The sequence below is a fragment of the Budorcas taxicolor genome, chromosome 7 (genome assembly GCF_023091745.1).
Source record: "Budorcas taxicolor isolate Tak-1 chromosome 7, Takin1.1, whole genome shotgun sequence".
Classification (NCBI taxonomy): domain Eukaryota; kingdom Metazoa; phylum Chordata; class Mammalia; order Artiodactyla; family Bovidae; genus Budorcas; species Budorcas taxicolor.
In genome coordinates, this window is record NC_068916.1 from 52281221 (window position 1) to 52308710 (window position 27490).

At 50.7% G+C, this 27490-nt stretch overlaps 1 protein-coding gene across 1 annotated transcript; it reads right to left on the minus strand.

The window, feature by feature from the left end:
• Positions 1–1219: 1219 nt before the first annotated feature.
• On the minus strand, positions 1220–27490 carry ARAP3 (ArfGAP with RhoGAP domain, ankyrin repeat and PH domain 3). Its single transcript, XM_052642706.1, has 32 exons — positions 26958–27490; positions 26785–26846; positions 26578–26689; positions 22728–22928; positions 22522–22591; positions 22133–22253; positions 21858–22042; positions 21661–21767; positions 21202–21401; positions 21025–21110; positions 20686–20868; positions 20413–20548; positions 19664–19780; positions 19068–19215; positions 18861–18963; positions 16592–16811; positions 15790–15853; positions 15390–15553; positions 10497–10709; positions 10128–10233; positions 8841–8988; positions 8463–8531; positions 6217–6291; positions 6004–6118; positions 4198–4326; positions 3966–4099; positions 3647–3729; positions 3513–3548; positions 3344–3407; positions 3108–3245; positions 2868–2906; positions 1220–2375 (listed from the first exon to the last, which is right to left on the minus strand). The coding sequence occupies exons 1-32, from the start codon at positions 27488–27490 to the stop codon at positions 1890–1892; spliced, it is 4647 nt and encodes a 1548-aa protein (XP_052498666.1). The 3' UTR covers positions 1220–1889.

Below are 27490 nucleotides of genomic sequence, written 5' to 3' on the forward strand. Positions count from 1 at the left end.
ATTCAGGACTGATTTCCTTTAGGATGGACTGGTTGGATCTTGCAGTCCAAGGGACTCTCAAGACTCTTCTCCAACACCACAGTTCAAAAGCATCAATTCTTCGGCGCTCAACTTTCTTTATAGTCCAGCTGTCACATCCATACATGACCACTGGAAAAACCATAGCTTTGACTAGATGGACCTTTGTTGGCAAAGTAATGTCTCTGCTTTTTAATATGCTGTCTAAGTTGGTCATAACTTTCCTTCTAAGGAGTAAGCATCTTTTAATTTCATGGCTGCAGTCACCATCTGAAGTGATTTTGGAGCCCCCCAAATAAAGTCTGTCACTATTTCCACTGTTTCCCCATCTATTTCCCATGAAATGATGGGAAGATGCCATGATCTTCGTTTTCTGAATGTTGAGTTTAAATCCAACATTTTCACTCTCCTCTTTCACTTTCATCAAGAGGCTCTTTAGTTCTTCACTTTCTGCCATCAGGGTGGTGTCATCTGCATATCTGAGGTACTGATATTTCCATCAGCAAGTCTTAAATGTTCTATCTCCCACTTAATAACTTCTCTCAATTTCTAGAACCAACAGCCTGGTCCAAGCCCCCATTATCAGTCTCCCATATGGTCTGGTACCTGGTCTCTTTGCTTTCAGTCTTCCCCCCAACAACCCATTGTTCAGAAAACAGCCTGAGTGATCAATCTTTTTTAAAAAAGGAGAAAATTTCATTCCTCTCTTCCCTAAAACTCTTCGATTGCTTCATAATAAAATCATGGCCTACAAGACTGTGCATGATCAGGTCCCTGCCCATCTTTCCCCCTCAGCCCATACTGTGGTGTCACTCCAGTCTCCTTGCTCTTCCCCCAATATGCCAAGTCCCTTCGCACTGCAGACCCTTCATAGCTACTGCCTTTCCATTCCTTCTGGAGTGCTCCTTCTCCCAGCATTCCACATGCCTGGCTTCTTATTCTTACATTTCAGCTCTTCACAGAAACCCTTCCACCCAGCCCAGTGCCACCTCCACAAGCACATCACTTTGGTTTAGTTGTTTCACAGCACTGATTGTGTGGGTGCATTTTCTGTTTTCCCTCTATAGTGGAAGCTCCATTAAAGCAAGGACCCCATCTCTTTTGTTCACACTATATCCCCAATACCTGGCACCAATTAGGTGTTCAGTATATACATGTTGAATAACTGAATGAATGAATGGCAGACTTTTTGTTTCAAGGTTTATTAACAGTGACCCATCCTTTCTGGATCCTCTTTGCCCCAGCTCCCAACCCTAATCAACCTCCCACTCGAGGGCTTCAGTGTAGTTTCCGAATGTTGAAGGTGGGATAGGATAAACTTGGAGATCATTCAAATTTGTGCCTTCCAGGGACTTCCCTGGCAGTCCCGTGGTTAAGACTTCATGCTTCCACTGCAGGGGGATGCCAGTTTGATCCCTGGTCAGGGAACTAAGATCCCGCATGCCGAGTGGTGTGGCCAAAAAAAAAAAAAAGTTTGCCTTCCAAATCTTTTTACTGTTAATGCATAAAATAATTCTTTTCAAACCCCAAATCTCTCACAGAACCCCTACATATCAAATACATAAAGCAGGAATTGCCCTCTTGAGGGACACTATGTGGGGCTTACAGTTCTGAGAAAGTTTAACATTCATTGTTCTTCTGATTTCAGTTACTTCCTGGGACGGGTGAGTCAGCGGAGGCCGAGCGCGGCGCCATGACCTGCCCCTTTTCTAAGCCGGATGCTGTCTTGGGAGCTCTTGGCCCTGTGCTCCTTCCACAGCACCAGACTGGACTCTAGGTCTTTCCAGCCAGGGCAGACGTGCCCCAGCATTGTCTGCCATGGGGAGAGCTTGGGTCTTTGATTACCTACCCCTCAGACTGCTGTCCCAGAGTCATGTGAGGGGCTGGCTGGGGGGTAGACTGGAAGTGCAGGGAGTTTGGGTGGGGAAGCCAGGTGTCTGTGTTGGAAGGCCACTGGGGCTCGGGGGCTGAGGGCTGGACGGTTGAGAAGGGCTGCCCAGGCCTATGGTGGTCTCTCCCTTCCTCAGGATGAGGCTGCTCAGCTCCTGGAGTAGCTGTTCCTCCAGGGACCCATGTGTCTGGGGACTGCTCTTGGAAGGGGGCCCTGGAGGGGGCTCAGGCGGCCTCTCCTCCCAGGCCTGGGGGCCTGCTTTGGACAGAAGATATTGATCAAAGGACCTCTGGCTGGGGAGGGCGGTCTCCGGCTTGGCTGTCCGCTCCCATGTGGTAGAGAAGGAGGTGGAGATGTCCTCGGTCAGCTCAGGGAAGGCCCCCACTTCCTCATACACCGGCTCCTCATACACAGGCTCCTCCAGTTCTTCCTGCTCCTCCACAGACCCCTGGGACGACTTCATTGGCTGGATGAGAATGGGGTCACCAGAGGCAGGCACAGAGTTAGAGTTCCCAGATTATTAACCGCTAACATTTATTGAGCTCTTCCTCTTGAGATGCTGCAAAAATACTTTCGCATGTATGATGTCAAAAACAGCCCTGTATGATGGATACACTGCAGGTGAGTGAGCTGAGGTACAGAGGAGTTAAATAAGTTGCCCAGGATCACACAGAAGTAAATGGTGGAGCTGGGGTTTGAACCCAGGTCTGTCTGACTCCAAAATGCATTCACTTAACCATTTCCTTCTACTTCTCAAATTCTGTGACCACTTCCCCCTTTCTTCACTACATCCTACCATCCCTTGTTTTCCTCCTTCCTTCAGGTCACAACACTCTCTGTCCACCCACACACACACTCATGGATGGCCTGCACTGGGCAAATACAGAGAGCACATGGGCTCAAGCAGCACAGAGCTCAGGGCTGACAGGCACAGAACTGGAGCAGGCACAGTACTCACAAAGAACATGGACAGGGTCCTCCGGTTGTGAAGTCGCCGCTGGGTACAGGCAGGGTGGAGAGGCAAGGAGGGAGAAACACAGAGACACAGTGAGGCCTGGCAGCAGGAGCTTCAGGTGGAGAGTTGGGGCACAGAGAAGGCAGAGTGGGCACAGGCTGGCAGACATGCCATTTCCTCCTGCAGTGCGGCCAGGGCATGGGCAGGGACCCTGAGGCATTGGGCAGGCTAGGGGAACCTCACCAGGGTCTGATTGGCAGACAGGAGGGTGGCCCCACTGTCATCCCCACGGATGGGCAGCAAAGGCATGGTGCCAAACTTCTGACGGGCGAGGTCAGAGGAGGAATGGCGTCGTAAGACCACTGGCTGCTGGTCATCGTGCTGGAGAGAGGGCAAGGGGAGGCACCGGTGGGCATGGGAGGTACTGAGGGTAGAACTGGGCCCACAGACCTGGCTCTCAGCTCCCTCCTTCCCCTTACCTGGGCTTTGAGGATGCTGGTGGTCCAGTCCCACATTTCATCCTCGTCTGTGCAGGACAGGTAGCTGAGGGTGATCAGAGTGGGATCACCAGGAGGGAAGGGGTCACAACTAGAGAGGTGGAGGATAGGAAAGGCCGGAGGACAGGGAGCCTGGCTGGGAGGTACTCACAGGTGCATCTTCTCTAGCATCAATGTGAAGCCCCATCTGTGAAGCAAAGGAGACCAGTAATGGGTGATCAGAAAGGCCAGAGGGGTGGTGGCATTTCATGCCTCTAAAAGGGTGGACTGGGGGGAAAAACTCACGGGGTGGGAGGCTTGAACTTTTTGCGGATTCCCAGGTAGACCTTGGCATCTTCCAAAGGCCACTCTCGTTCCGGTTTAGAGCTCTGACAACATGAAGGCCAGCAGTGAGGTTGAGAGGTGAGAGAGAAGGATCATGGTTAAGGATGTCAAGAAGCCATGGAAGCACTGGAGTTGTATGAAGCCAAAGGGTCAAAGAGGTCAAAGGGCCAGGGAAGCAATGAGACTGATGGAAAAATGGCCTGTGGGGTGACAGGGTCGAGCAGTCAGGGCTCCTCCCACATAGCCACCCAGCCTCCCTCCACACTCGCCCAGGGCCCACCTTCTTCTCCTTGAGCAGCAGCAGGCAACGGCCACGCAACAGAAAGAACCTCTCCTGGAAGCGGTTTCCCAGCAAGCGGGGGGGCTCCTCCCGACACCGCAGCAGCCCCACCCGTGGGCTCTCACGCCGGATACCTGAGCACAGATGGGCAGGACAGGGCTAGGTGGAGGGTCCCTGGGAGAGGCCTGGGGTGGGGGGTGGTGGTGGTGCTGGGCTGAAGAAGGAGGCTCACCTGTGAAGAGGCAGCCAGCATGGGCCAGAGAGACTTTTCTCAGGAGCAGGGAGGCCGAGCAGGGCTCTGGGAGTTGGCACCACTGGAGGGCCTGCTCAAGGACCCTTTCCTTGGGGTGCAGTGGTCGCTCTAGGGGGCAAGGTGAGGGTAAGTGTCAACCAGATATCCATCCACAGCCTGGCACCCCCTCCTCCTTGCCCACCAGTCACTCATTCATTCATCCAGCCAGCCACAGGCATAATTTAGCACTGACTGTGCCCAGCACCAGGCTGCCCTGGGGATACAGTAGGGAGCCTGAAACACCCAGCCTGCCTTCACAAAGCCCACAGCCTGGCAAGGGAGCAGAGAGTAACAGATAAGTAAATTAGGTAAAGACAAACCATAATTCTGAAGGAAACAATAAAAAGCTGAGAGAGAGAAACAGGGCAGCTACTGAGATAGGGCGACTAGGCAAAGCCTTTCAGAGGAAGCATTTGAAGATGAGACACAGAGCCTGAAGGAGTGGGAAGAACAAGCCATTCAGAGATGGGGGAAGAGGACACCAGGGACGACGAAATGCAGCACCAAAGGCCCTGAGTTAGGAAAGATGTGCTTGAGGAACTTAACAGCCAGCGTGGCTGAAGCAAGGAAAACACGTCATTTGAGATGAAATCTGAAGAATAAGTGCCAGATATTTAGGGTCTTGTGGGCTAGAATAAAGGGTTTGAATTTTATTTTAAGTGCAATGGGAAGCCACTGGAAGGTTTTAACCACGGGAGTGGCATGATGATATTTATGCTTGAACATGCTCATTGACTGCTGTGTGGAAAATGGATTGTTGGAAGGCAAGAAGGGACACTGGCCAGCTGTGCCTTATATGGAGCTGTCCATTTTTGTGGTTAGTGTTGGGGTGCAGAAAGATCATGGTGACTTCAACTAAAGTGGTAGCAATGGAAATGGAGAGGTGGTATATTTAGAAAGATACATTTAGACTCAAGAGGACTAGTTAGTCAGTAGGTATGAAGATGAAGGAACAGAAGGAGTCCCAGAGGACTCCCAAGTGTCTGGCCTCGATAACTGGGTGAATGTTGATTCAATGACTGAGTCAGGAAAACTAGGAAATGGCTTGGGCTTTTTGTCAGGGGAGGGGGTTGGGAATTGAGTTTGGTCTTAGAATTTTTTAATCACTTTTTTCTTTTTTTTTTGGTTGTACACCTGGCATGTGGGACCGCTGGTTCCCCAACCAGAGATCAAACCTGCATCCCCTCCAGTGGAAGTGTGGAGTCTTAACCACTGGACTGCCAGGGAAATCCCAGTCTTAGGCATTTAAAATATGAGATGTTACAAGATGTACAAGTGGAGGTGTCAAGCAGGCAGCTGGCTATGTGAGTCTGGAGCTCAGAGGAGGGGGCCACACATAAATATTTGGGGCCAGCTTATAAGTGGTATTTAGAGCCACAGGAATGGATGAACTCACCCAAGGAAACACATAGATAGAGAAAGGAAGGGGGTTGAGGATTGAGTCCCAAGTCCCTCCAGCAACTGGAGCCTGGGCAAAGTAGAAAGAGACACCTCCTTTGAGGTGAAAGAGAAACCAAGGGTCTTTGGGGCCCAAAAGACAAGAGGACAGAGAGGAAATAGATCCCACATGCCGCAACTAAAAATCCCACTTGACACAATTAAGACATGGCACAGCCAAACAAATAAATACAAAAAGGAAAAAGAAAAAGAAAGACCGAGAGGACAGCTGCGCATCTGGTAACCCAGAAGTCTTGGTGACTTTCACCCCAAACACGCATGCACGCGCACATGCGCTGTCATACGCACCAAGCTCCCCGTGCTCTCGAATCTCAAATGTCACCCACAAGTCCGTCCCAGCTGCCGTCCCCCGAATCTCCAATACTTGGTTGGTCAGCTCCTCAGCAGTCAGTGTTGGGGACACCTGGGGTCAGGGCATGAGCAGAGGACCCATGCGGGTTAGGCCACTGCCCCTGCTGCCCGCCACCCTCTCACCTCCCCTCCTGTCCCCTCAGGACTCACCTTCAGGGTGACACAGTTGTCTGGGAGCTGCTGCTCTATGAAGACCTCCATGATGAGGTCTCCAGCCTGAGACAGCTGAGGGGAGGAGTAAAGAAATGAGAAGGACACAGACAGTACGAAGAATCAAGGTCAGATAACTCCTTAGGTTGTCTCATGAGTGCTTCCCCCACAGAGGCCTCCTCTAAACCCTCACCCCAAACATCCCTCAGACCCTTTAAAGAGAAGAAACTCCAGGCGTGGTGGCACTGTGTGCACTAGCACTTGAGAAGACAGTCTGGAGTCTGGGTTCCAACTCTGCCACTCGCTACAGTACAGCCTTGAATAAATGACCCTTCAAACCTCAGTATCTTTGAAAAAATGGGGCCACCTACCTCCTAGAGTTGTGTAGCACTAAAGATAATCACGATGGTGTGATCAGTCACCTAGAGCCAGACATCCTGGAATGTGAAGTTAAGTGGGCCTTAGAAAGCATCACTACGAACAAAGCTAGTGGAGGTGATGGAATTCCAGTTGAGCTCTTTCAAATCCTGAAAGATGATGCTGTGAAAGTGCTACACTCAATACGCCAGCAAATCTGGAAAACTCAGCAGTGGCCACAGGACTGGAAAAGGTCAGTTTTCATTCCAATCCCAAAGAAAGGCAATGCCAAAGAATGCTCAAACGACCACAATTGCACTCATCTCACACGCTAGTAAAGTAATGCTCAAAATTCTCCAAGCCAGGCTTCAGCAATACCTGAACCATGAACTTCCAGATGTTCAAGCTGGTTTTAGAAAAGGCAGAGGAACCAGAGATCAAATTGCCAACATCCACTGGATCATGGAAAAAGCAAGAGAGTTCCAGAAAAACATCTATTTCTGCTTTATTGACTATGCCAAGCCTTTCACTGTGTGGATCACAATAAGCTTTGGAAAATTCTGAAAGAGATGGGAATAACAGACCACCTGACCTGCCTCTTGAGAAACCTGTATGCAGGTCAGGAAGCAACAGTTACAACTGGACATGGAACAACAGACTGGTTCCAAATAGGAAACAGAGTACGTCAAGGCTGTATATTGTCACCCTGCTTATTTAACTTATATGCAGAGTACATCATGAGAAACGCTGGGCTGGAAGAACCACAAGCTGGAGTCAAGATTGCTGCGAGAAATATCAATAACCTCATATATGCAGATGACACCACCCTTATGGCAGAAAGTGAAAAGGAACTCAAAAGCCTCTTGATGAAAGTGAAAGAGGAGAGTGAAAAAGTTGGCTTAAAGCTCAACATTCAGAAAACGAAGATCGTGGCATCTGGTCCCATCACTTCATGGGAAATAGATGGGGAAACAGTGGAAACAGTGTCAGACTTTATTTTTGGGGGCTCCAAAATCACTTCAGATGGTGACTGCAGCCATGAAATTAAAAGGCGCTTACTCCTTGGAAGAAAAGTCATGACCAACCTAGATAGTATATTGAAAAGCAGAGACATTACTTTGCCGACTAAGGTCCGTCTAGTCAAGGCATGTATGGGTGTGAGAGTTGGACTGTCAAGAAGGCTGAGCACCGAAGAACTGATGCTTTTGAACTGTGGTGTTGGAGAAGACTCTTGAGAGTCCCTTGGACTGCAAGGAGATCCAACCAGTCCATTCTGAAGGAGATCAGCCCTGGGATTTCTTTGGAGGGAATGATGCTAAAGCTGAAACTCCAGTACTTTGGCCACCTCATGCAAAGAGTTGACTCATTGGAAAAGACTCTGATGCTGGGAGGGGTTGGGGGCAGGAGAAGAGGACGACCGAGGATGAGATGGCTGGATGGCATCACGGACTCGACAGACGCGAGTCTGAGTGAACTCCAGGAGTTGGTGATGGACAGGGAGGCCTGGCGTGCTGCGATTCTTGGGGTCGCAAAGTCGGACACGACTGAGCAACTGAACTGAACTGAACTGAACTGAAAGTGAGATTACAGGTGCTTGGAATATAATTCGTCCTCAGATGTTAACTACAGCATTTATTATTCTTCTCACCTCTTTGTCTAACTTAGCTAACCCTTCCTTGGATCTCTATACCTGGAACTGAAGTGCTCCTGCCACCCTTCTGTAATGAAGAACCCTCAGGGTAGAATAAATGGAGGAAATCCTAAACCAACCACCCCTCCCCAAGGCACTTCTCTCCTTGGGTTTCCTGGAGCCCAGAAGCAGAAGGTCACCTTCCTATCTCGATGTCCCCTCCTGGCCCACTCAGAAGTCTAGGGTCAGGACAAGTTACCTGCACGTCCTTCCAGGTGGTGATAAGACTGACCTCCAAGTCAATCTGGGCTACCTGGTCAGGGTCGATCTGTGGAAGAGCCAAAAGGGTGTGTGTCTGTGTGTCTGTGTGCATTAGCGGGAGGCTGCCAGGATAGGCGGTAAGCCCAGAGACATGCGCAAGACCAGAGCCCGTGGAGGAGAAGGGGAGAGGCCAGAAGAGCTGAGAGCTAAGGGGCAAGGATGTTAGGAGTGCGGTTACAGGAGACGGGGCCCAGGGCTCTGGGATGGGGTTCCTGATGCAGAGGGCCTTTAGAGGGTGAGGTTAGGGGTTTGTTGGGACAAGCAGGATCCAGCGCCCAGGGAGAGGGACCGTAGGTCAGGGGTCGGGAAAGCTTACATCAAAGACAGAGATGTAGCCATCGATGAGCTCCTGCAGCACTCGCACCTCGTGCTCCCCCCGCCCATCTGTCTGGAACACGCTGGGCGCGAACAGCAGTGCCAGGTTTCGCGTGCACATCTGGTTCAGAGAAGCACACTTCTGCACCCTGTGGAGGGGTATGAGGGTCTCGGGTGGGTACAGCAGTCATTCGCGAACACTTATTGAATCCCTGCTATATGCCTGGGCTAAGCACTTGGGCTACAGCAGTGAGTTAGACACAACCCTGCCCTCAAGGAGCTCCCAGTCTAGGGGAGAGACAGACTTATACATAGGGGTCAGCAAACTTTTTATGTAAGTTTATAGATAGTAAATATTTTAGGCTTTCATGCTGTGCCATCTGTCACAACCCCTCAACTCTGCTCTAGGAGTGTGAAAGGAACCATGGAATATATATAGAAGAATGGGTATGACTTTACATTTTATGCAAAACTTAATTTACAAAAATAAGCAATGAGCTGGATTTGGCCCAGAGGCCATAATTGTCCAGTCTGTAATCAGTACCATACAACTGAGGTTCATCCTAGAATCATTAAAAGATCTGTCTCTCCCAATCGACTGGTAAAGGTAGACCTGCATCTTATTCCTCTTTGTGTCTCCAACATCTAATCCTTTGCTGCCATAGAATATTAAAGAAAACAAAATAATGCTGATCGTTCACCATTTCTGAATGCTTACCACATATATGCCAGGTGCTGTAGTAAGTTTACAAGTACATCATTTAAATCTCATATAACCTATGAGGTGGATGGTGGTGGTGATGGTTTCGTTGCTGAGTCATGTCCAACTCTTTGCGACCCCCTGGAGTCTCTTTGCCCACCAAGCTCCTCTGTCCATGGGATTTCCCAGGCAAGAACACTAGAGTGTGTTGCCATGCCCTACTACAGGAAATCTTCCCAGACCAGGGATTGAACCCTGGTCTTCTGCATTGGCCAGAGGATTCTTTACCGCTGAGCCAGCAGGGAAGCCCATGAGGTGGATACTGTACCTTATACCATCCTTCTATTACAAATGAGGAAACTGAGGCTCAAAGAAAACAGATAATTTATCCAAAGTCATGTGCTAGAATAGTGGAGTCAGATTGAGGCCTAGGTCTGTCTGACCCCAAAGTCCATCCTGTGAACCTTTATGCTGTTACACCTTCACTGAACAATTGTCTATGGGATGGATATGTGAATGTAAGTGAGGGATTGGACAGAGGTGACAAAGGGTCAGGGGGGAAGCCTGCAGGAGTCTGGCTGTACTGACCGATAGAGATGCCCAATGAGGGTGGCCAGTGTGCGGCGGTTGACCCGTGGCAGGCAGCCAATCACTTCTTTGTATTTCTCCAGGCGCTGGTTCTTCTGGGGCAGCTCTGGGGACATGATGGGCAAGGAGTGGAGAGAGTCAGGGAAATAAGAGCAGAAGGATTTTTAGAGAAACAAACCCAGGATGGATGTGTCTCTGCCCCTTCCCACCTTTCCCTGAGCTGAGTCCCTGGGTGGTCAGCCAACTGTGGCAGGAGTACTGGGGTGGGGGCTGCCTAATCCCACAAGGGTGCCTCAGAGATTCTGGGAGGGGGGTCGTGGAGTTCCTGGTTGGGTCTCCATTGCCCGTGAGGCTCTTGAGGGTACCCACCAGCAGCCTCCCTCCAGCGAGGCAGCAACCGCGCAGAGGTCACAGGATCATCAAGCTCTCGAAAGAAGCGTTTGAGCGTGTCGGTGACATCCTCCACAAAGTGTTCCCCTGGTCGGAGCCTCACAGACCGGGCATCCCGCCGGAACTCAGCCAGCAGCTTCAGGCTGCGGGCACGGGCACCCCCTTTCCGGTATACGCCCTCCAGCCGGAGCCCTGTGAACAGCCAGCATCTCAGCTCACCGCTGCCCAAGACCTGCTATCACTCACCCAGTGCCCTGTCTGTGACCCACCTCCCCCCATACTGTACGTGGCTATCGGGGGTAGGATGGTCAGACAGAAATCAGCCTCTCTGGTCTTGCTGCTCGGGTCCCTACTCCAGCCCTCGCCTTCTGAAGGTCCATCCCTAACCATGCCATCACACTGCAGCTCCCTTCTCTCCTCACCACTTTGATCTTTAAATAGCACTCTATGAAATCACATCACACTCAGGACATGTTATTCACAGGTTTTGAATTTATGAATTCATCTACCTGCTAAAATGTATTTGGAACCCCCAAATCAATACCTGCGGCACTCTGCAGTCACCTGTGAACATGCACAAATGGAGAAAATTTTCAGTTGCCTGATGAACATCTTCCCAGCTAAGCCTCAAGCGGTAAACAAGTGTCATTCTAATGGTGTATTTAGAGCCACGTATTTTTGCATTCTTGTTCTTCTTTGGTGGGGGGGAATTTCACTGTTTAAAATGGCCCCCAATTTAGGGCTGAAGTGCTGTCTAGTGTTCCTAAGTACCAGAAGGCTGTGATGTGCCTTGTGGAGAAAACACGTGTGTCAGATAAGCTTTGTTCAGGCATGAGTTACAGTACTGCTGGCAGCAAGTTCAAAGTTAACAAATTAACTGTATAGTAAATAAAGTGCCTTTAAAGCAGACTCATGGATACAGAAAACAAACTAGTGGTGACCAGTATGGAGAGCGAATATGGGAGGAGAGTATACTGTTAGGTATAAAATAAACTGCAAGAATATATTGTATAACACAGGGAAAACAACAAATATTTTAGAGTAACTATAAATGGAGTACAATCTTCAAAAATAGTGAATCACTATATTGTACCCCTATAATTTACCAAATATTTTACATCAACCATACTTCAATAAAAAAATAATAAAATAAAAAAATTTTAAAAGATGAAAGCTTAGACCTATACTCAATATCTTATAATAACCTATAATGGAAAAGAATCTGAAAAAGAATATAGGTATTATATATTTATACACACATACACACACACGTATGTAACTGAATTACTTTGTTTACACCTGAAACTAACACAACATTGTGAATTAATTATAATTCAATTTAAAAAGAGAGGAAAAGAAGATGAAAACTTTAAAATATTAAAAGTGTCTTCAAACAGAAGCACACATAAAACAAAGTTCCATATTGATCAACTGATGAAAATATGACCAGAATTTCCCAGGAACTTAACTCTGTATTTCCACTGGGGCAACAGTTCAGCATTCATTGATCCAGTGTTTTCTGTGACTTTATAACTGCCATGAATCATGAGAACTGAGTGTATTTGCTTTCTTAATTATTACTCATCATTCCCACCCGTCTCTGAGCTTCACAGAACCTTCCTCATTCACTGCCCCTCTTGCCGTGGCTGGCTCAGGGGAGCAGCTCAGTAAATACGTGTTGAATGAAGAGTGGCGGTGCAAGATCTGTGGAGCAACAGGGAAGAACAACCAGGCTTTCTCCAGGGCTTTTCACTGAGCGAACACATGTGAGGCTGAGGAGCGGATGGGGTCTAGTAAGTTTGGGGAGTCAGTACATGAGGCTACTGCAAAGGCGTGGAGGATGTCTTTAACCACTGACTATCCACTGTCTGTGTAGTAAGCACAGCTATTTGTAGGCGCGTGGATGTGCCTTTTTCCCCTTTACTGTCCTCCTTAGTTTTCTGAGAATTTTCTTCTCAAGAGTCTAGCCCTCTAAAGAGGGTTTGCTGGGGGAAAAGAATCAACTTGATCCTTACTTGGTAAAGAGAAAAAAGCAGAGGCGAAACTCACAAAGAATTCTGGGAACCCCTTGCATAGTTCATCCTTTATGGCTGGAAAACCCTCCCACACAGAATAACTCTACTCAGACCCTCAACGATTTTGCTGCTCAGCTTGGCTCTTGCCAAACAGCTGCGCTCTCTCTGTTCTCCATAGCTCTGCATCTCCAGCCACATCTGAGGGCCCTGCTCCTTCCGTGCCCACACCCCAGTAACAGTGGCTATGGAACACTTCAGTTCAGTTCAGTCGCTCAGTCGTGTCTGACTCTTTGTGACCCCATGGACTGCAGCATGCCAGGCCTCCCTGTCCGTCATCAACTCCCGGAGCTTACTCAAACTCATGTCCATTGAATCAGTGATGCCATCCAACCATCTCGTCCTCTGTCGTCCCCTTCTCCTCCCGCCTTCAAGCTTTCCCAGCATCAGGGTCTTTTCAAACGAGTCAGTGCTTCGCATCAGGTGGCCAAAGTATTGGAGTTTCAGCTTCAACATCAGTCCTTCCAATGAATATTCAGGACTGATTTCCTTTAGGATGGACTGGTTGGATCTCCTTGCAGTCCAAGGGACTCTCAAGACTCTTCTCCAACACCACAGTTCAAAAGCATCAATTCTTTGGCACTCAGCTTTCTTTATAGTCCAACTCTCACATCCATACATGAGTAATGGGAAAACCATAGCATTGACTAGACGGACCTTTGTTGGCAAAGTAATGTCTCTGCTTTTTAATATGCTATCTAGGTTGGTCATAACTTTCCTTCCAAGGAGTAAGCGTCTTTTAATTTCATGGCTGCAGTCACCATCTGAAGTGATTTTGGAGCCCCCCAAGATAAAGTCTTTCACTGTTTCCACTGTTGCCCCATACATTTGCCATGAAGTGATGAGACCCAGATGCCATGATCTTAGCGTTCTGAATGCTGAGCTTTAAGCCAACTTTTTCACTCTCCTCTTTCACTTTCATCAAGAGGCTCTTTAGTTCTTCTTCGCTTTCTGCCATCAGGGTGGTGTCATCTGCATATATGAAGTTATTGATATTTCTCCTGGCAACTTGATTCCAGCTTGCACTTCATCCAGCCCAGCGTTTCTCATGATGTACTCTGCATAGAAGTTAAATACGCAGGGTGACAATATACAGCCTTGATGTGCTCCTTTTCCTATTTGAAACCAATCTGTTGTTCCATGTCCAGTTCTAACTGTTGCTTCCTGATCTGCAGATTTCTAAAGAGGCAGGTCAGGTGGTCTGGTATTCCTATCTCTTTCAGAATTTGCCACAGTTTATTGTGATCCACACAGTCAAAGCTTTTGGCATAGTCAATAAGGCAGAAATAGATGTTTTTCTGGAATTCTCTTGCTTTTTCAATGATCTAGCAGATGTCGGCAATTTGATTTCTGGTTTCTCTGCCTTTTCTAAAACCAGCTTGAACATCTGGAAGTTCATGGTTCAAGTACTATTGAAGCCTGGCTTGGAGAATTTTGAGTATTACTTTACTAGCGTGTGAGATGAGTGCAATTGTGTGATAGTTTGAGCATTCTTTGGCATTGCCTTTCTTTGGGATTGGAATGAAAACTGACCTTTTCCAGTCCTGTGGCCACTGCTGAGTTTTCCAAACTTGCTGGCATACTGAGTGTAGCATTTTCACAGCATCATCTTTAAGGATTTAAAATAGCTCAACTGGAATTCCATCACCTCCACTAGCTTTGTTCATAGTGATGCTTCCTAAGGCCCACTTGCCTTCACATTCCAGGATGTCTGGCTCTAGGTGAGTGATCACACCATCGTGATTATCTGGCTCGGGAAGATCTTTTTTGTACAGTTTTTCTGTGTATTCTTGCCACCTCTTCTTAATATCTTCTGCTTCTGTTAGGTCCATACCATTTCTGTCCTTTATTGAGCCCATCTTTGCATGAAATGTCCCTTGGTATCTCTAACTTTCTTGAAGAGATCTCTCAACTTTCCCATTCTATTGTTTTCCTCTATTTCTTTGCATTGATTGCTGAGGAAGGCTTTCTTATCTCTCCTTGCTATTCTTTGGGACTGCGCATTCAAATGGGTGTATCTTTCCTTTTCTCCTTTGCTTTTCGCTTCTCTTTTTTTCATAGCTATTTGTAAGGCCTTCTCAGACTGCCATTTTGCTTTTTTGCATTTCTTTTTCTTGGGGATGGTCTTGATCCCTGTCTCCCATACAATGTCACAAACTTCCGTCCATAGTTCATCAAGCACTCTGTCTATCAGATCTAGGCCCTTAAATCTATTTCTCACTTAACCACCTATAGGTCCTAAATGCGTCACATGTGCTCTCTCACTATCACCACTATCCTGGAACATGAGACTGTGAGGAGACCTATTTTCTTTCTTTTTATTTTTTGGCCATACCACACGGCATGTGGGATCTTCCTTGACCAGGGATCGAACCTGTGCCCCCTGCATTGGGATCGTGGAGTCTTAACCACTGGAACTGCCAGGGAAGTCCAACAGCCCCATTTTACTTTTTTAAATCTATTTAATTATTATTAAAGTTTTCGGCTGTACTGTGCAGCATGTGGGATGTTAGTGGCATGCGGGATCTTCGTTTTCTGACCAGGTGTTGAACCTGTTCCCCCTGCATTGGGAGCCTGGATTCCTAACCATTTAACCAGGAGGGAAGTCCTGGCCCACTTTAAAGACGAGGGAACTGAGGTTCAGAAAGGCAGAGCAGCTTGTCACTGTCAGGTTGCAGTCTCTGGAGGCAAAGTTTTTGAAGGCAAGTCACATGCACGTCTCCCTCCTCAATCCCGTCTAACCAGCAGTGCCCATGTTCCCCATCCCTCACTAGCTCAGTGTCAGCCAGTACCCACTCACCATGCTGAGTGACAAAACTGATGCAGGCATCCACGATGATGGGGATGTCACCTCTGCTCATCTGCTGCTCCTGCAGCCCTGTGCCTCCCCCGCCGGCTGCCCCCGCAATGGCCGTGTTCCATGCTGAGAAGTCTAGCCGGCCCTCTGCCTGCAGATACAGTGTCCTGAGACCCGAGAGATCTGAGTCAGAGCCAGCTCCAGGGGAGTCCTCAGGCTAAGAGGCCCAGGAGCACAAGGATCAGACTTCCCAGAGACACCAGCAGGGGGCAGCAACACCCAACCCAGACAGGGCCCCTGACTAGGGAAGTGACTTTGAGGAAGTGGGCAGTAGTCCAGCAGGCCTGGGTGGAAGGTGTGAACTGTGGGGGGGCCCAGAGTCAAGAGCAGGGGCAAGACTTACCTTCCTGTCTCCACCAAAACCAAATGCTCTTTCTTGTCCGGGGTGTCAGCTGCTGAGACCACACCTTGGAGGAGAATCATGGGACATTATCATTGTCATCTTCATCATAGTGATTAATATTCATTGATATATTTAAGGTGTGTAGGTTCCATGCTAGGAGGTTTACAATCAATACTGCCTTAAACCTTATGAGTTACATACTATTATCCCCACTTCGGGCTCAGACGGTAAAGAATCCGCCAGCAATGAGGGACACCCGTTTCACATAAACTCAGAGAGGTTAAGTAACATGACTCAGATTACTTGTTACGGCAAAGCTGAGCTTGAACTCAAGTTTCCTGTCTCCAGACCTTTAAAACATTATCCTACACTGTTCCTCTTTTAGGAGGAAGAAAGAATTCCCAGTCCCTTCTCTCAGTCCCCAACCAGCAAGTGACTCTAAATAATGATAATAACACACATAACATATAACACTTACTGAATACCTGTAAGATGCCTCCTGCCAGGTTCTGTGATAAGTGTTTTACAAGCATTGCCTTATATGAAACTTGTTACGTCCCTATTATTGTGCCTAATGTGAAGATGAGGCAACTAAAGCACAGAGAGGTTAAGTAACTTGTCTAAGGTCACACAGCCAGCAAGTGCTGGTGGGGTGGCGGGGTCTAAATTTGGGCAATTTGACTTTAGAACTTCTGCCTGAATCCACCATTCCTGCTATCTCCCATAGGGGCCCTAAATATATGAAGGTCCACTACCCCACCCCTCAGAGCCACCCTTCATCCCTGTCCCCAGCCCTGCTCACTGATCTCTTGTAGCCGACGCAGATGCACCATGTCCTCAGGGGCTGGGGGGCCAGGGCCTGATGCTGGGCACAGGAAGAGGTGATCTCCACGAAGAAGGCCGAACCCAGACATCCAGAGGCCAGGGGCCAGGGTTGTATGGGAGGGAGACCGCAGCCACAGGCGACCCAGCCGCAGCAGCCCAGGGCCCAACAGCTGGTGACAGCTCAGTGGAGAGAACCACTGTGAGGAGGAGGACAGTGGGAAAGAGGAGGGTAGGGAAAGGGACAAGAGGTGGGCAGAGAAGTAAGAGTGAGAGGGATAAGGGGAGGCCGAGGAAGACATGGAGAGAAAGCCAAGGAAAGAGGGGAATGAAAGGGATGGGGAGAGAGCAGAGGAAAGACCGGTGCAAGAGACAGGAGATGGATGGAGAAAAACAAGAAAGAAATGCAGTTCAATTCGATTTGCTCCAGCCAACACAGAGAAGACCCCTGTGCGGCAGGCAGTGTTATACCCTTAATTGGGATGTAGGGAAAGACAGCCTGGGTAGCTGCATGCTGTGACCGAAGAGTCATGAGGTCCCAGGAAGTCCCACCCCCAGGGAGCCAGGCGGAGGCTTCATGAAGAAAGGACTATTCGAGGTGTAACTCAAAGCAGTGCTTCTCAAGCTACTTGTGCTGAAGGAACAGGAAGTTTAAAATTTTTTTACCAATCTGTCTCTAACCAACACTTTGATTAAAAAACAACAAAACGAATTACTAGAAAAGTAAAATGACAAAAGAACGACATATAAAATATAAGCCCCCAGTTCTTAAATATTAGACTCCACACATAAAATTATTCTGTCACATTGCTATGAAAGATTCTAAATAGTGACTCTCAAGCTCTATACTTAACCTGTCATGGGCCGTAAGAGAATTCCTCAGCCAGGACCAGGTAACAGACCACACTTGGGGTAGCACTGCCTTAAAGGATTTTTGAAAAGCGGTGGCTCAGTGGTGGTGAACCCGCCTGCCAGTGTAAGAGACGTGAGTTTGACCCCTGGGTAGGGAAGATCCCCTGGAGGGATAAATGGCAACTCACTCCAGTATTCTTGCCTGGGAAATGGACAGAGGAGCTTGCAGGCTACAGTCCATGGGTTCTCAAAAAAGTCAAACACGACTTAGCAAATAAATAACCAGAGATACTAGGAGGAGACTTGGAGGGCCATGTCAGCACCCTTAGAGGATATGGAGGCAGCTTACTGGTGTGAGGCGTTCTGAGTGGGGTCAGAAGTCAGAAATCAGAGCAGGGGAGCGCTTCCTACAGAGCAGTATCAGATGCACAGACTACCTGGTGAGGCCAGAGGGAGGCCCTTGAACCTTACCCAGGGCAAGTCACTGGCCACCTGCAGGGGTGCCGCTCAGAAGAGTAAGGCGAGGAGGGCAGCCAGAAGGGGTTAAGGAGGAACTGCAGGCTGCCAGAGCTCGTAACTTTCTCAGAAGCTGTGGCGGGGTGGGGAGGTGGCACGCCAGGGTGATGAGCTGAAGGTGGAGCAGGGCTGGGGGAAAAGCTGTTTGAGGATGGGAGCGATTATCACTGTCATCCCCATTACTACTTCAGCACCCACAGATGGAGGACTTGCAGCGTGCCAGGCAGTGTGGTCCTCACATGTCACTTAATCCTCAACCCTAGGGGGTAGATCTTTGACATCCACTCTACCCATATGGAAGAGCTCACACGTGTGAGTTGGAGGACTCAAATCTCAGGATATCTGACTCCAGGGATCTAGATTTAATACCAGGGATCTAATTTAATGCCAGGGGTGGGGTGCAGGATGGAGAGAGTGGCTTGCCTGGGAATGGACAAGCTGGGTCAGATGAAGGCAGCTTTGCCTGTGGACTTGGAGATCTGAGCCTGGGGGAGGTAGTAGGAGTCAGGTGGCAGCCTCTCTGTGGGAAGAGCCCAGCACAATGCAGTCTGGCCTGTGAGCTTTGCAGACAGAGGCCTGACTTCCGTCCTGTGCTCTGCTGCCTTCTAGCTCTGTGACCTTGACTGAGAGGCTTCATAACCTCTGAGTTCTTTAGGTGTGAAATATTGATAACCCTTACCTCTAAGTGTTGTGAAAATTAAATGAGATATTGAGTGGGCAGCGTTTAACACAGGACCTGGCACAGAGTAAGTGCTCAGCCAACCTCAGCTGTTAGTGGCAGGGGTGGGCGTGGCTGCAGGAATAGGAGGGGACAGGACGGGGGCGGGGGGGGGGGTACAGGGAACCCATGAGCTGTACGGGAGGGGTCTCAGCTGTCTCACCTTGCCCAGGGCGCTGGTCCAGGCCTCCAGACTGTCAGCTCCATCTGTGCCAAAATGCTGAATCCTGCCCCCAGTGAGGATGAGCTCGAAGGAGAAGGGGAACCTGGAGAGATGAGGTCCGGGAGGTGGGACAGGGTGAGTCAGGGGGCTGGCAGGCTCAGGATCAGGAGCGGAAAAGGAAAGTTGAGAGAACAGGGTGGGTGTTACCTGTCGAGGTCACCTGGGTCAGTGGGTGGGGGGTTCACACCCAAACATACAACATCCTGGGGCTGGACGAGGTGGAGGGGTTCAGGGCTGCTTTCCGACACAAACATTTCCAGAGCCGCACCCAGGACACACCATAGTCGTGGGGGAGCTAAGAGGGAAAGTGGTGGTCAGCAGGCAGCAGACCTCTGTCCCCACTGCCAGAACTCCCATTTGCCAGATATTATTCTGTGCCAACCCCTCTACCTATGGATGGTCTCCTGTAGTCGTCACAATTCTACGAGGGGAGTTTTACATTCACTCCTGTTTTGCAGATGGGGAAACTGAGGCTCAGAGTTGAAGTACTTGCCCAAGTCACATGGGGAGAAAGCAGCAGAGCTGAGATTTGACCCCTCCGTGGTATGACTTCAAAGCACAGCCTCTCAACCATCACCCAATGCTGCCCCTCCCCAGCCCTGCCATGGTCCCTCTGAGCCCAGCACCCTTGTCCACTTCAGGGCATGTCCTATCCCAGTCCTCTCCTCCTTATCCCTCTAGGGAACACTCCCAACCATCCTGGCTTCTGCTCATCCCCTCCCATCCCTTGGCTCCCCTCTCACCATCTCGGCCCCTGCGAGGGGGTGGGGGTCCAGCTTTGTTGCTGATGGGACCACAGTACAGGAAGCTGCTGTAAGTGGCAGGCACCACCACTTCATTATACACGCCAGGGGAGGGGTCTGCAAGGGCAAGGAAAGTGGTCACGTCAGGCCAGTGCAATGGAAAGGCCTGACCCCCTTGGGGAAGTGCTTGAATTGAGGAAGACAGTGGGACCCAACTCCATCAGCAGCATGGCCTAGTAGAGCCCAGTGGTGCTGAACCCCTCACCATCCAGATTAGAGAAGAAGGTGGCAGGCAGTGACGAGGCTTCTAAGCCAGCCCTTGCCCACTGCCTATCTCCACCAGCTAGAGAACAAGTAAGCTCTGGGTGGAAGGCTCAGGCAGGGGCCCTCCTGTAAGTGCCTTGGCCCCTGTGGCATGACTACTGGAGACCAGCCTGTGTAAGATGACCATTTCTACGATCAGACTTCCCTTGGGCAGGTGAGACCTGACCTATGGGTTGACCCTGACAGGGATAGGCCAGCACTAACACCTCAAGCATCCAGATCCACTCCAGACAGTGGTCATTAGTGGTCAATTCAAATACCAAGAAATAGGGCCTCGAGGACTTGGAGGGTTGGGAAACTGCCCAAGTTGGGCCATTGTGATGGGCTAGCTGAGAGGTAATTGGGGGCTCCCGCCAGAAGAACCAAGGCACAGGTCAGGGCTGAGAATTCTTGCAGGGAGAGAGAGGAAGCCCTGTGGGGATTACCTGGGGGCAGGAGACTAGGGAAGCTGCCATCGAGGGCTGAGGGGGTCCAGGGCTCCTCTCCCTCAAAAGCTTCGACACAGAGAAGCTGGGTCATGTTCTTCAGCAGGTTGGGTCCTGCCACAGCTGCACACAGTGCCTATAGGGAAAAAGGCCTCTGTCAACCCCAGGACATAACCTGGGAGTCCTGGGGACAGTCCTGTCTCCAAAACAGCCCCCACTCCAACTTTAAGCATTTCAACTCAGAGATCCATCAGCCCCAGCCTTCCCTCCTACCTGGAGAAGCTGGCTATGATCTGGATACTGAGGGTGGGGCTTCCGGAAGAGACCGAGCCGGTATTTTCGAGAGATGAACTCTCCCCGAGGGCCAGGGGTGGTATCTGGGTGCAGCCCCTCACCTGGGGGGAGTGACCCTGCCCAGAAGCGGTTGGCGCGATCGTTTCCCAGGACAATGAACAACTGCAGGGTCACAGGGGGCAGAGGCAAGTGACAGAAACTTGTATCCCCAGGCATTCCAATCCTGTCCCCAAGCTGGACCCAAGACCTTTTCACACATGCTCCTTCCACCCCAGCCCACACCCCCAGACACACTTTTTCCCTCTGCAGACTTCTCACCTGCACTATCTCATTACTCCACACACTTGTGTCCAGCTTCAGGCTCTGCACCTTGGAGATCCCAGAACCCAGAGCCCGGTGCTGACCTGTTAGGGTGTGAAGGGCATGAGCACCCTGAGCCCTCCTGCCCCAAGCCCCCAGCCCCTCCCCGTTTCAGCTAAAGGCCCCAGCCCTCACCTGCGCACTGTTTGCAGATGACCACTCCCAGGTTGACCGCGGCCCAGTCTGGGCGGGAGGCGCCACAGTCCGCGCAGTGCCGGTTTGCCCGATTGGACCAGATCTTCTCAGCCACCTCGTAGTCAGACAGGGTCTCGGTTACTGCTTCCTGCAGAGCGGCCGCCCAGCTCTGCCGAGCCCCCCCAGACTCGGCTGTGAAGCTGAGGGGTGGACAGCCAGTCCGTGGGCCTGGACACCCACCCCCCTACCCACCCCACCACCCGGGGCATTCCTGCAGCAGCCACCACAGCCATATGTGGGCCAGCCCAGCCCCTCCTGACATCCTTGACCCTGTTCACTGGACTCCCATCGGGACACACCCACTGACATCCTAAGGAGGAGGCCTTGGGGCCTCTGCACCCCAGTGTCCCCCCTCAATGTCTCTCCCCCAGCCTTGCCTCCTGCCAGTCTGGGCCCCACCTGAAGCAGCGATGTGGTGTGAGCAGGTCAAAGCTGCGACTCTTGGTCTCCCGCACACTGCAGCCTTGTAGTTCAATGAAGCAGATCCCGATGCCCAGAGAGAAGGCCTGGCAGTCGGGAGCGGGGGCGGTGGGCAGGCACAGTGAGGTCCGAGTGGGCTAGGTCAGGCCCCTCGGCCCTGGCCCGGCCCTGCTCACCTGCTCACTCTTGTACAGGGCCAGCTCTCCGGGGCTCAATGCAGCAAACACCTTGGCCTTGTGCCCACGCAGCTCCAGCATGCCCGTGCGGAGGGGTCGAGGTGGCTGTGGGGGCCGGGGGTGGCCCAGGAGGCGCTGCTCCTTCAGGCAGGACTGCAGCGTGGAGCACCACATGTCCCGCTGAGCTGGTGGGGGACGGGGAAGCAGGTAAAGTGGGCTGTGAGCTCACCTGGCCTCCCCAGCCCTGCTCTGAACCCAGGGGCCCTGGCCCTCACCCTCACTCTCTGTGCGGAACACGAACACCCTCTGGCCGGTGATGACCTGGAACTTGTTGTCCTTGCTGCTGCGGGTCGTCTCGATGGCCGTCAGAGGGATCACGCCCTTGGGGAAGGGGTCCTGGAGGGACAGACAGCGCATTGGCCCATGGGGACAGGAACTCAGCCATGTGCACTGACCCCTGGGGGCCAGCACCAACGTTTAATGAGATTCGGCACTCATCCCACAAGCAGTGGGGTACGGCTGCTAACTGCGCTCCTTTTGACCCTGACATCAGTCACTTGGTGCCTGCCTCCCCTCCACGGGGGAATCAGCCTTCTAATCCTGAGCCTCTCTCAGCTCTCCCTCTCCCTTTCCCCAGGCCCCATGAAGCATGTCCCAGACCTACCTTATCACTGCCAAAGTACATCAGACTCCTCCCGTTGAACTGCACAAAGCGCCTCTGAAAGACGTAGTTTCTGGGGAAGGGAGAGGCTGAGATCAGTAACTGGTGGAGGCTGCACCCCAGGGGTCCTAGGATCTGGGAGCACTTGAGACCCGACCTCCACCACCAGCCAGCCTCCCGTGCCCTGCTCCCCTTCCCAGCAGCCCCACCCCTGAGGGGAGAGCTTGTCTAGCCAGCCACTGAGCAGGGGCGTGGGGCGGTCTGCCGTGGAGGAGAAGCTGGCATAAGGTGAAATGAGGTCATCGTTGGTCTCTGTGTCCAGGGTGGGCAGGGAGAGGGTGGAGTCCCCAGGCAGTTCAAGGCTGGCATAACCAGCATCCTCACGTGCCTCCAGATCCGGCCTGCTGAGCCTTGTGGGAGCCAAGAGAGAGGGGGACACACTTTAGAGCCAGTTCCGTGGACAGCCCCACCCACAGCACCTAGTGGAATGCCCAGCAGGTACCAGATCTGCTTTTTAAGCAGGGGAACCGGGAGGCTGAGAACCCAAAACATGAGCATGGATCTTCTTCCCAAGGCACGCTAGGACTTTTCATTTGAAAAATGTCAGTCCTTTGCCTCTGCCATTAGTATTACTTGGTGGAAAAGTTGGGGAATAACTAACACAGATGACTTTCTGCCACAGCTGCCTATCATCAATAAGTCTAACTGGTTCTTTCTCCAAAAAGTTCATGCCTTTCTCTCCCTGGACCAAGTTCCCAATAGCTCTCACTGAGGTGAAGGGAATTGTCTAACCAGTCACTTGCTTCCATTCTCGCCCTTCCACCAAGGATGTGAACAAGATCATTTCACGCACCTGCAGGAACCTCTACAATGACTTCCCGTTAACACCTGTCGAAATTCCTTACCAGTGGATGCAAGACTGTGTACAGAGAGACCCAGGGCAACTCTGACGACCTCATCCTGCACTGCCTTCGCCTCGCTCACTACAGTCCAGCCACATTCTCTTCCCTAGTTCAAAGTCTTTGCCGTACTGTTCCCTCTGCCTGGAACACAATTCCCTAGGCTGCTTCTTCCCATCCTTCAGATACTCCTTCCCAGAAAGTCCTCTATTCTTCTGTCGCTTTCCAGTGGTTCCTTACCTCAGCTGTACAAATCACTTGGGAAACTTAAACGTATCTGCATATGAACCCCACGTGCATGCGTGCGTGCTCAGTCATGTCCAGCTCTCTGTGACCTCATGGACTAGAGCCCGTCAGCCTCTTCTGTCCATGGGATTTTCCAGGCAAGAATACTGGCATGGATTGCCATTTCCTACTTCACAGGATCTTCCCAATTCAGGGATTGAACCCGAGTCTCCTGCATTGGCAGGTGGATTCTTTACCACGTAGCTACCAGAGAAGCCCTGTGTGAGCCCCATGCCAGACACTTACATTTGAGTCATTGGGAACAAGGCTCAGGCATCTGTCATTTTCAAAGTTCCCCAGGCTGTAGTGCAGCTCAGGTTAAGAACTTCCACTCTATCCTACTTGTTTCCTACTTCATTGAGAAATTGAAGCAACCAGAGGATAATCCCCACAGACTCCCAGCGGCCCATCTGCCCCATTTCACATACACACGGTTTTCCTCCTGGTACTATGATAAACACCCCTGTCTAAAGCTGATCTGTCCTCTGGGCACTTGGTTCCAGTCCTCTCACCTACACAAGGACATCACTCCAGACTTTGTCCCTTTTCTCTCTCCTATATCCACTAGTTTTCCCTATCAGATCATCCCTATTCACCTATGAATACACACAGCATTCCATGCTATTAAAACCCCTTTCTTGACTCCACTTCCACTATCAATAACCACTCAAACTCTCTGCTCTTCTTTGCAGAAAAACTCAAAAATGTTGTCTTCATATTTCCAGTTCCTTTCCTTTGTTCTCTCTTGAGCCCACACAGATCAAGCCTTCACTCCCAGCACTTGTCAAGGTCCCAAGTAACCTCTGTGTCACCAATTCCAGAGGTCAATTCTCAGTGCTCATCTTACCTGGCCGGATACATCTGACCTGACCTCTTCCTCCTCCTTATATCGTTTCTTCAGTTAGCTCCTAGGGCATCAACTTCTCCTGATTTTCTTTCTACTTCACTAAGCATTTTTTTTCAGCCTGTTTTGCTGATTCTTCCTCTTATCCCCAATCTCTCGATCCTGGAGTATGCCAGGACCTTATCTTGGTCCTCTGCGTTACCTACACTCACTCACAGCTACATACACCCATCTAAATGCTGACAACACACAAACCTAGATCTCCTGTTCAGACCTTTCCCCCAGACTCCAGACTTGTATAGCCAACGGCCTATTTGCCACCTCTCCTTGGGCATATAATACACACCTCAAATTCAACAAATCAAAACCTGAGCTCCGAATCTGCCTTACTCCTGCGTTATGCACAGTCTTTCCCATTTCAGACCACAGCAACTCCATGAACTTTCAGTTGCTCAGAAGAGCACTGTCAAACGGTCTTTGAAATTTGGTTGTTTTATGGTTTCAGCACAGCTCACACCAGACTAGCCACATTTCAAGTGTTCAGCAGTCACACATGGTTACTGGCTACCACACCGGACAGTGCAGGCTCAGACGGAAACCCCTGAAGTCTTTCTTGACTCCTCTTTTTCTGTCACACTTCAATTTACTAGGACAGTTTGTCTTCAAGATATAACCCAAACCAACCACTCACCCTTTCCACTCTCATAGCAGTAGCCTGAGATTTTTCACCTAGATCACAGTAAGAACCTCCAAACTAGTCTCTCTGCTTCTGCTTTTGCCCCTACAGATCATTGCCAACACAGCAACCAGAGGGATTCTTAAAATGTAAGTCAAAACCCTTCCAATAGCTCGCTTCCCATTTCACTTAAGAGTAAAAGCGAAAGTCCCAGTATGGCTCCTTTGCCTCTCTGACAGCGTCTACCCCAGCTCTTCCCACCCTGGCCCCCTCTGTCCCAGCCCTGCTGACCTTGTCATCGCTCCCAGATCCCCTGGTTACATGGCCTTCTTAAAGTCTCTATTCTGGCCATTCTTCCCACCTGCAGCATTCTTCTCCTAGAAGGGCTAAGTCCCTCACGTCTTTCAAGTTTTAGCTCAAATATCATCTTCTTAACACTCTGGCAACTCTTGGTGAAAAACTGCAGTCCTTTCCCCCCTCACCCCATCCAGCCCTCTTACCCTGTTCAATTTTTTTCATAGCACTTATCACCTTTTACCGGAGAAGGGCATGGCAACCCACTCCAGTATTCTTGCCTGGAGAATTCCATGGACTGAGGAACCTGGCGAGCTATAATCCATGGAGTCGCAGAGTCGGACACGACTGAGCAACTAGCACTTTCACTTTCACTATTACCTTTCAACATAGGAATAACTCACTTAGTACATCTATTGTTAATTGACTAATTTCCCACAAGGGCAGGGATTTCTGATCTATCCCAAATATTTACAACAATATCTGACATTCAGTAGGTGTTCAAAAAAGATTGTTAAATGAAAGAACGAAAGGCACTTCTCTGTATTTTAAGTCATATATCCATTTCTTTGCTGCTGCTGCTGCTAAGTTGCTTCAGTCATGTCCGACTGTGTGAACCCATAGAAGGCAGCCCACCAGGCTCCCGTCCCTGGGATTCTCCAGGCAAGAACACTGGAGTGGGCTGCCATTTCCTTCTCCAATGTATGAAAGTGAAAAGTGAAAGTGAAGTCGCTCAGTCATGTCCGACTCTTGGCGACCCTATGGACTGCAGCCTACCAGGCTCCTCCGTCCATGGGAGTTTCCAGGCAAGAGTACTGGAGTGGGGTGCCATTGCCCTCTCCAATTTCTTTGTCTACCTGTTTTATTTCTTATCTGTCCCCACTGAGTCACAGGCTGCCTAATGGGAGACTGGGTCTGTCTGTCATACTCATCCTGAATCTTAGTAACCCAGTTGGCACACAGTGGATGCTCAACACACATTTGATGACCAATGGGGAACACAGCCGCCACCAGCTCAACCCGCTCCTCTTCCTGCCACCGTCACTCTGTGGACCACTCACCTGTGTTCAGCCCTTTCCTGACAGACACCTCTGCCTTCTCTTCTGTCAGGGGCCCCTGGGACCCCCACGGGCTGGACACCATAGTACAGGCAACCAGGGTCCATGATGTGCACTGGCAGGTGGAGAAACAGGGGAAACAGGGAAGAGGTCAGGTTAGAGTCCTGAATGGCACTGCTCCTTTCCCCCAACCCATGATAGTCAACCTACCTGTGCCCGTTGTGGGCCTGAGGGCAGGGGTGGGAGCAGCTGTCTGAGAGCTGTCTGGGGCCCTAAGGAGAGAGGTCTAGTGGTCATTCAGGGAGAGAGAAGGAAGGACAAGCCCTCATGCCCTCCTCCTCCCTGCCCCCAGCATTGGATCCCACGGAGCCGACCCCACTCACATGTCCTGAGCTGTCTGGGCCCCGCCTCTTAAGTCCAAGCCAAAGTAGATGACATTGGGCATCATCTCCACAGTATTTGAGGCCGACGGCTGCTCGGAGGAGGACCTCGGAGGGACAGTAGGGGACCTCGGACTCAGGCTGGGCTCTGGGCTCTTGGATCCCTCTGGTCTCCAGACGGCTGGACTGAACCCAGGCCTCTGGGTGGTGGCGGAGCCACTGAGTCCACCAAATACTGTCCTGGGCTTAGGCACAGGCTTGGTGGGCTGGCCTGGGGATGCTGGGCTGTGCGAAGGCTCCATGGCACTTTCAGGCTGGGGATCCGGGGGGCCCTCGGCAGTGCCCGCCTGCAGCAGGCGCAGGATGCGCTTCCGGTGCCCCGTGGCGTTGACGCCCAGCTGCCTCAGCTCCCCGTGGCCTAGGCCACGGGCCGCACCCGCCGTAGCCAGACCCTGCTGCCGGAACGCGTCTGCATACTGCTCCAGGTGCACCGAGGCCAGCCACACAGCGATGTCCAGGTCCTGAGGGGCAGCCAT

What these genes read in the sequence shown, in the direction of transcription:
- ARAP3 (XM_052642706.1), bottom strand. Translation starts at nt 27,490, where the DNA reads ATGGCTGCCCCTCAGGACCTGGACATCGCTGTGTGGCTGGCCTCGGTG. An exon ending in GACAAGCTCTCCCCTCAGGG is followed by an intron (nt 22,592 to 22,727) that starts GTGGGGCTGCTG and finishes TCCCTTCCCCAG; the next exon opens with AAACTACGTCTTTCAGAGGC. An exon ending in GGACCCTGTCCATGTTCTTT is followed by an intron (nt 2,376 to 2,867) that starts GTGAGTACTGTG and finishes ATTCTCATCCAG; the next exon opens with CCAATGAAGTCGTCCCAGGG.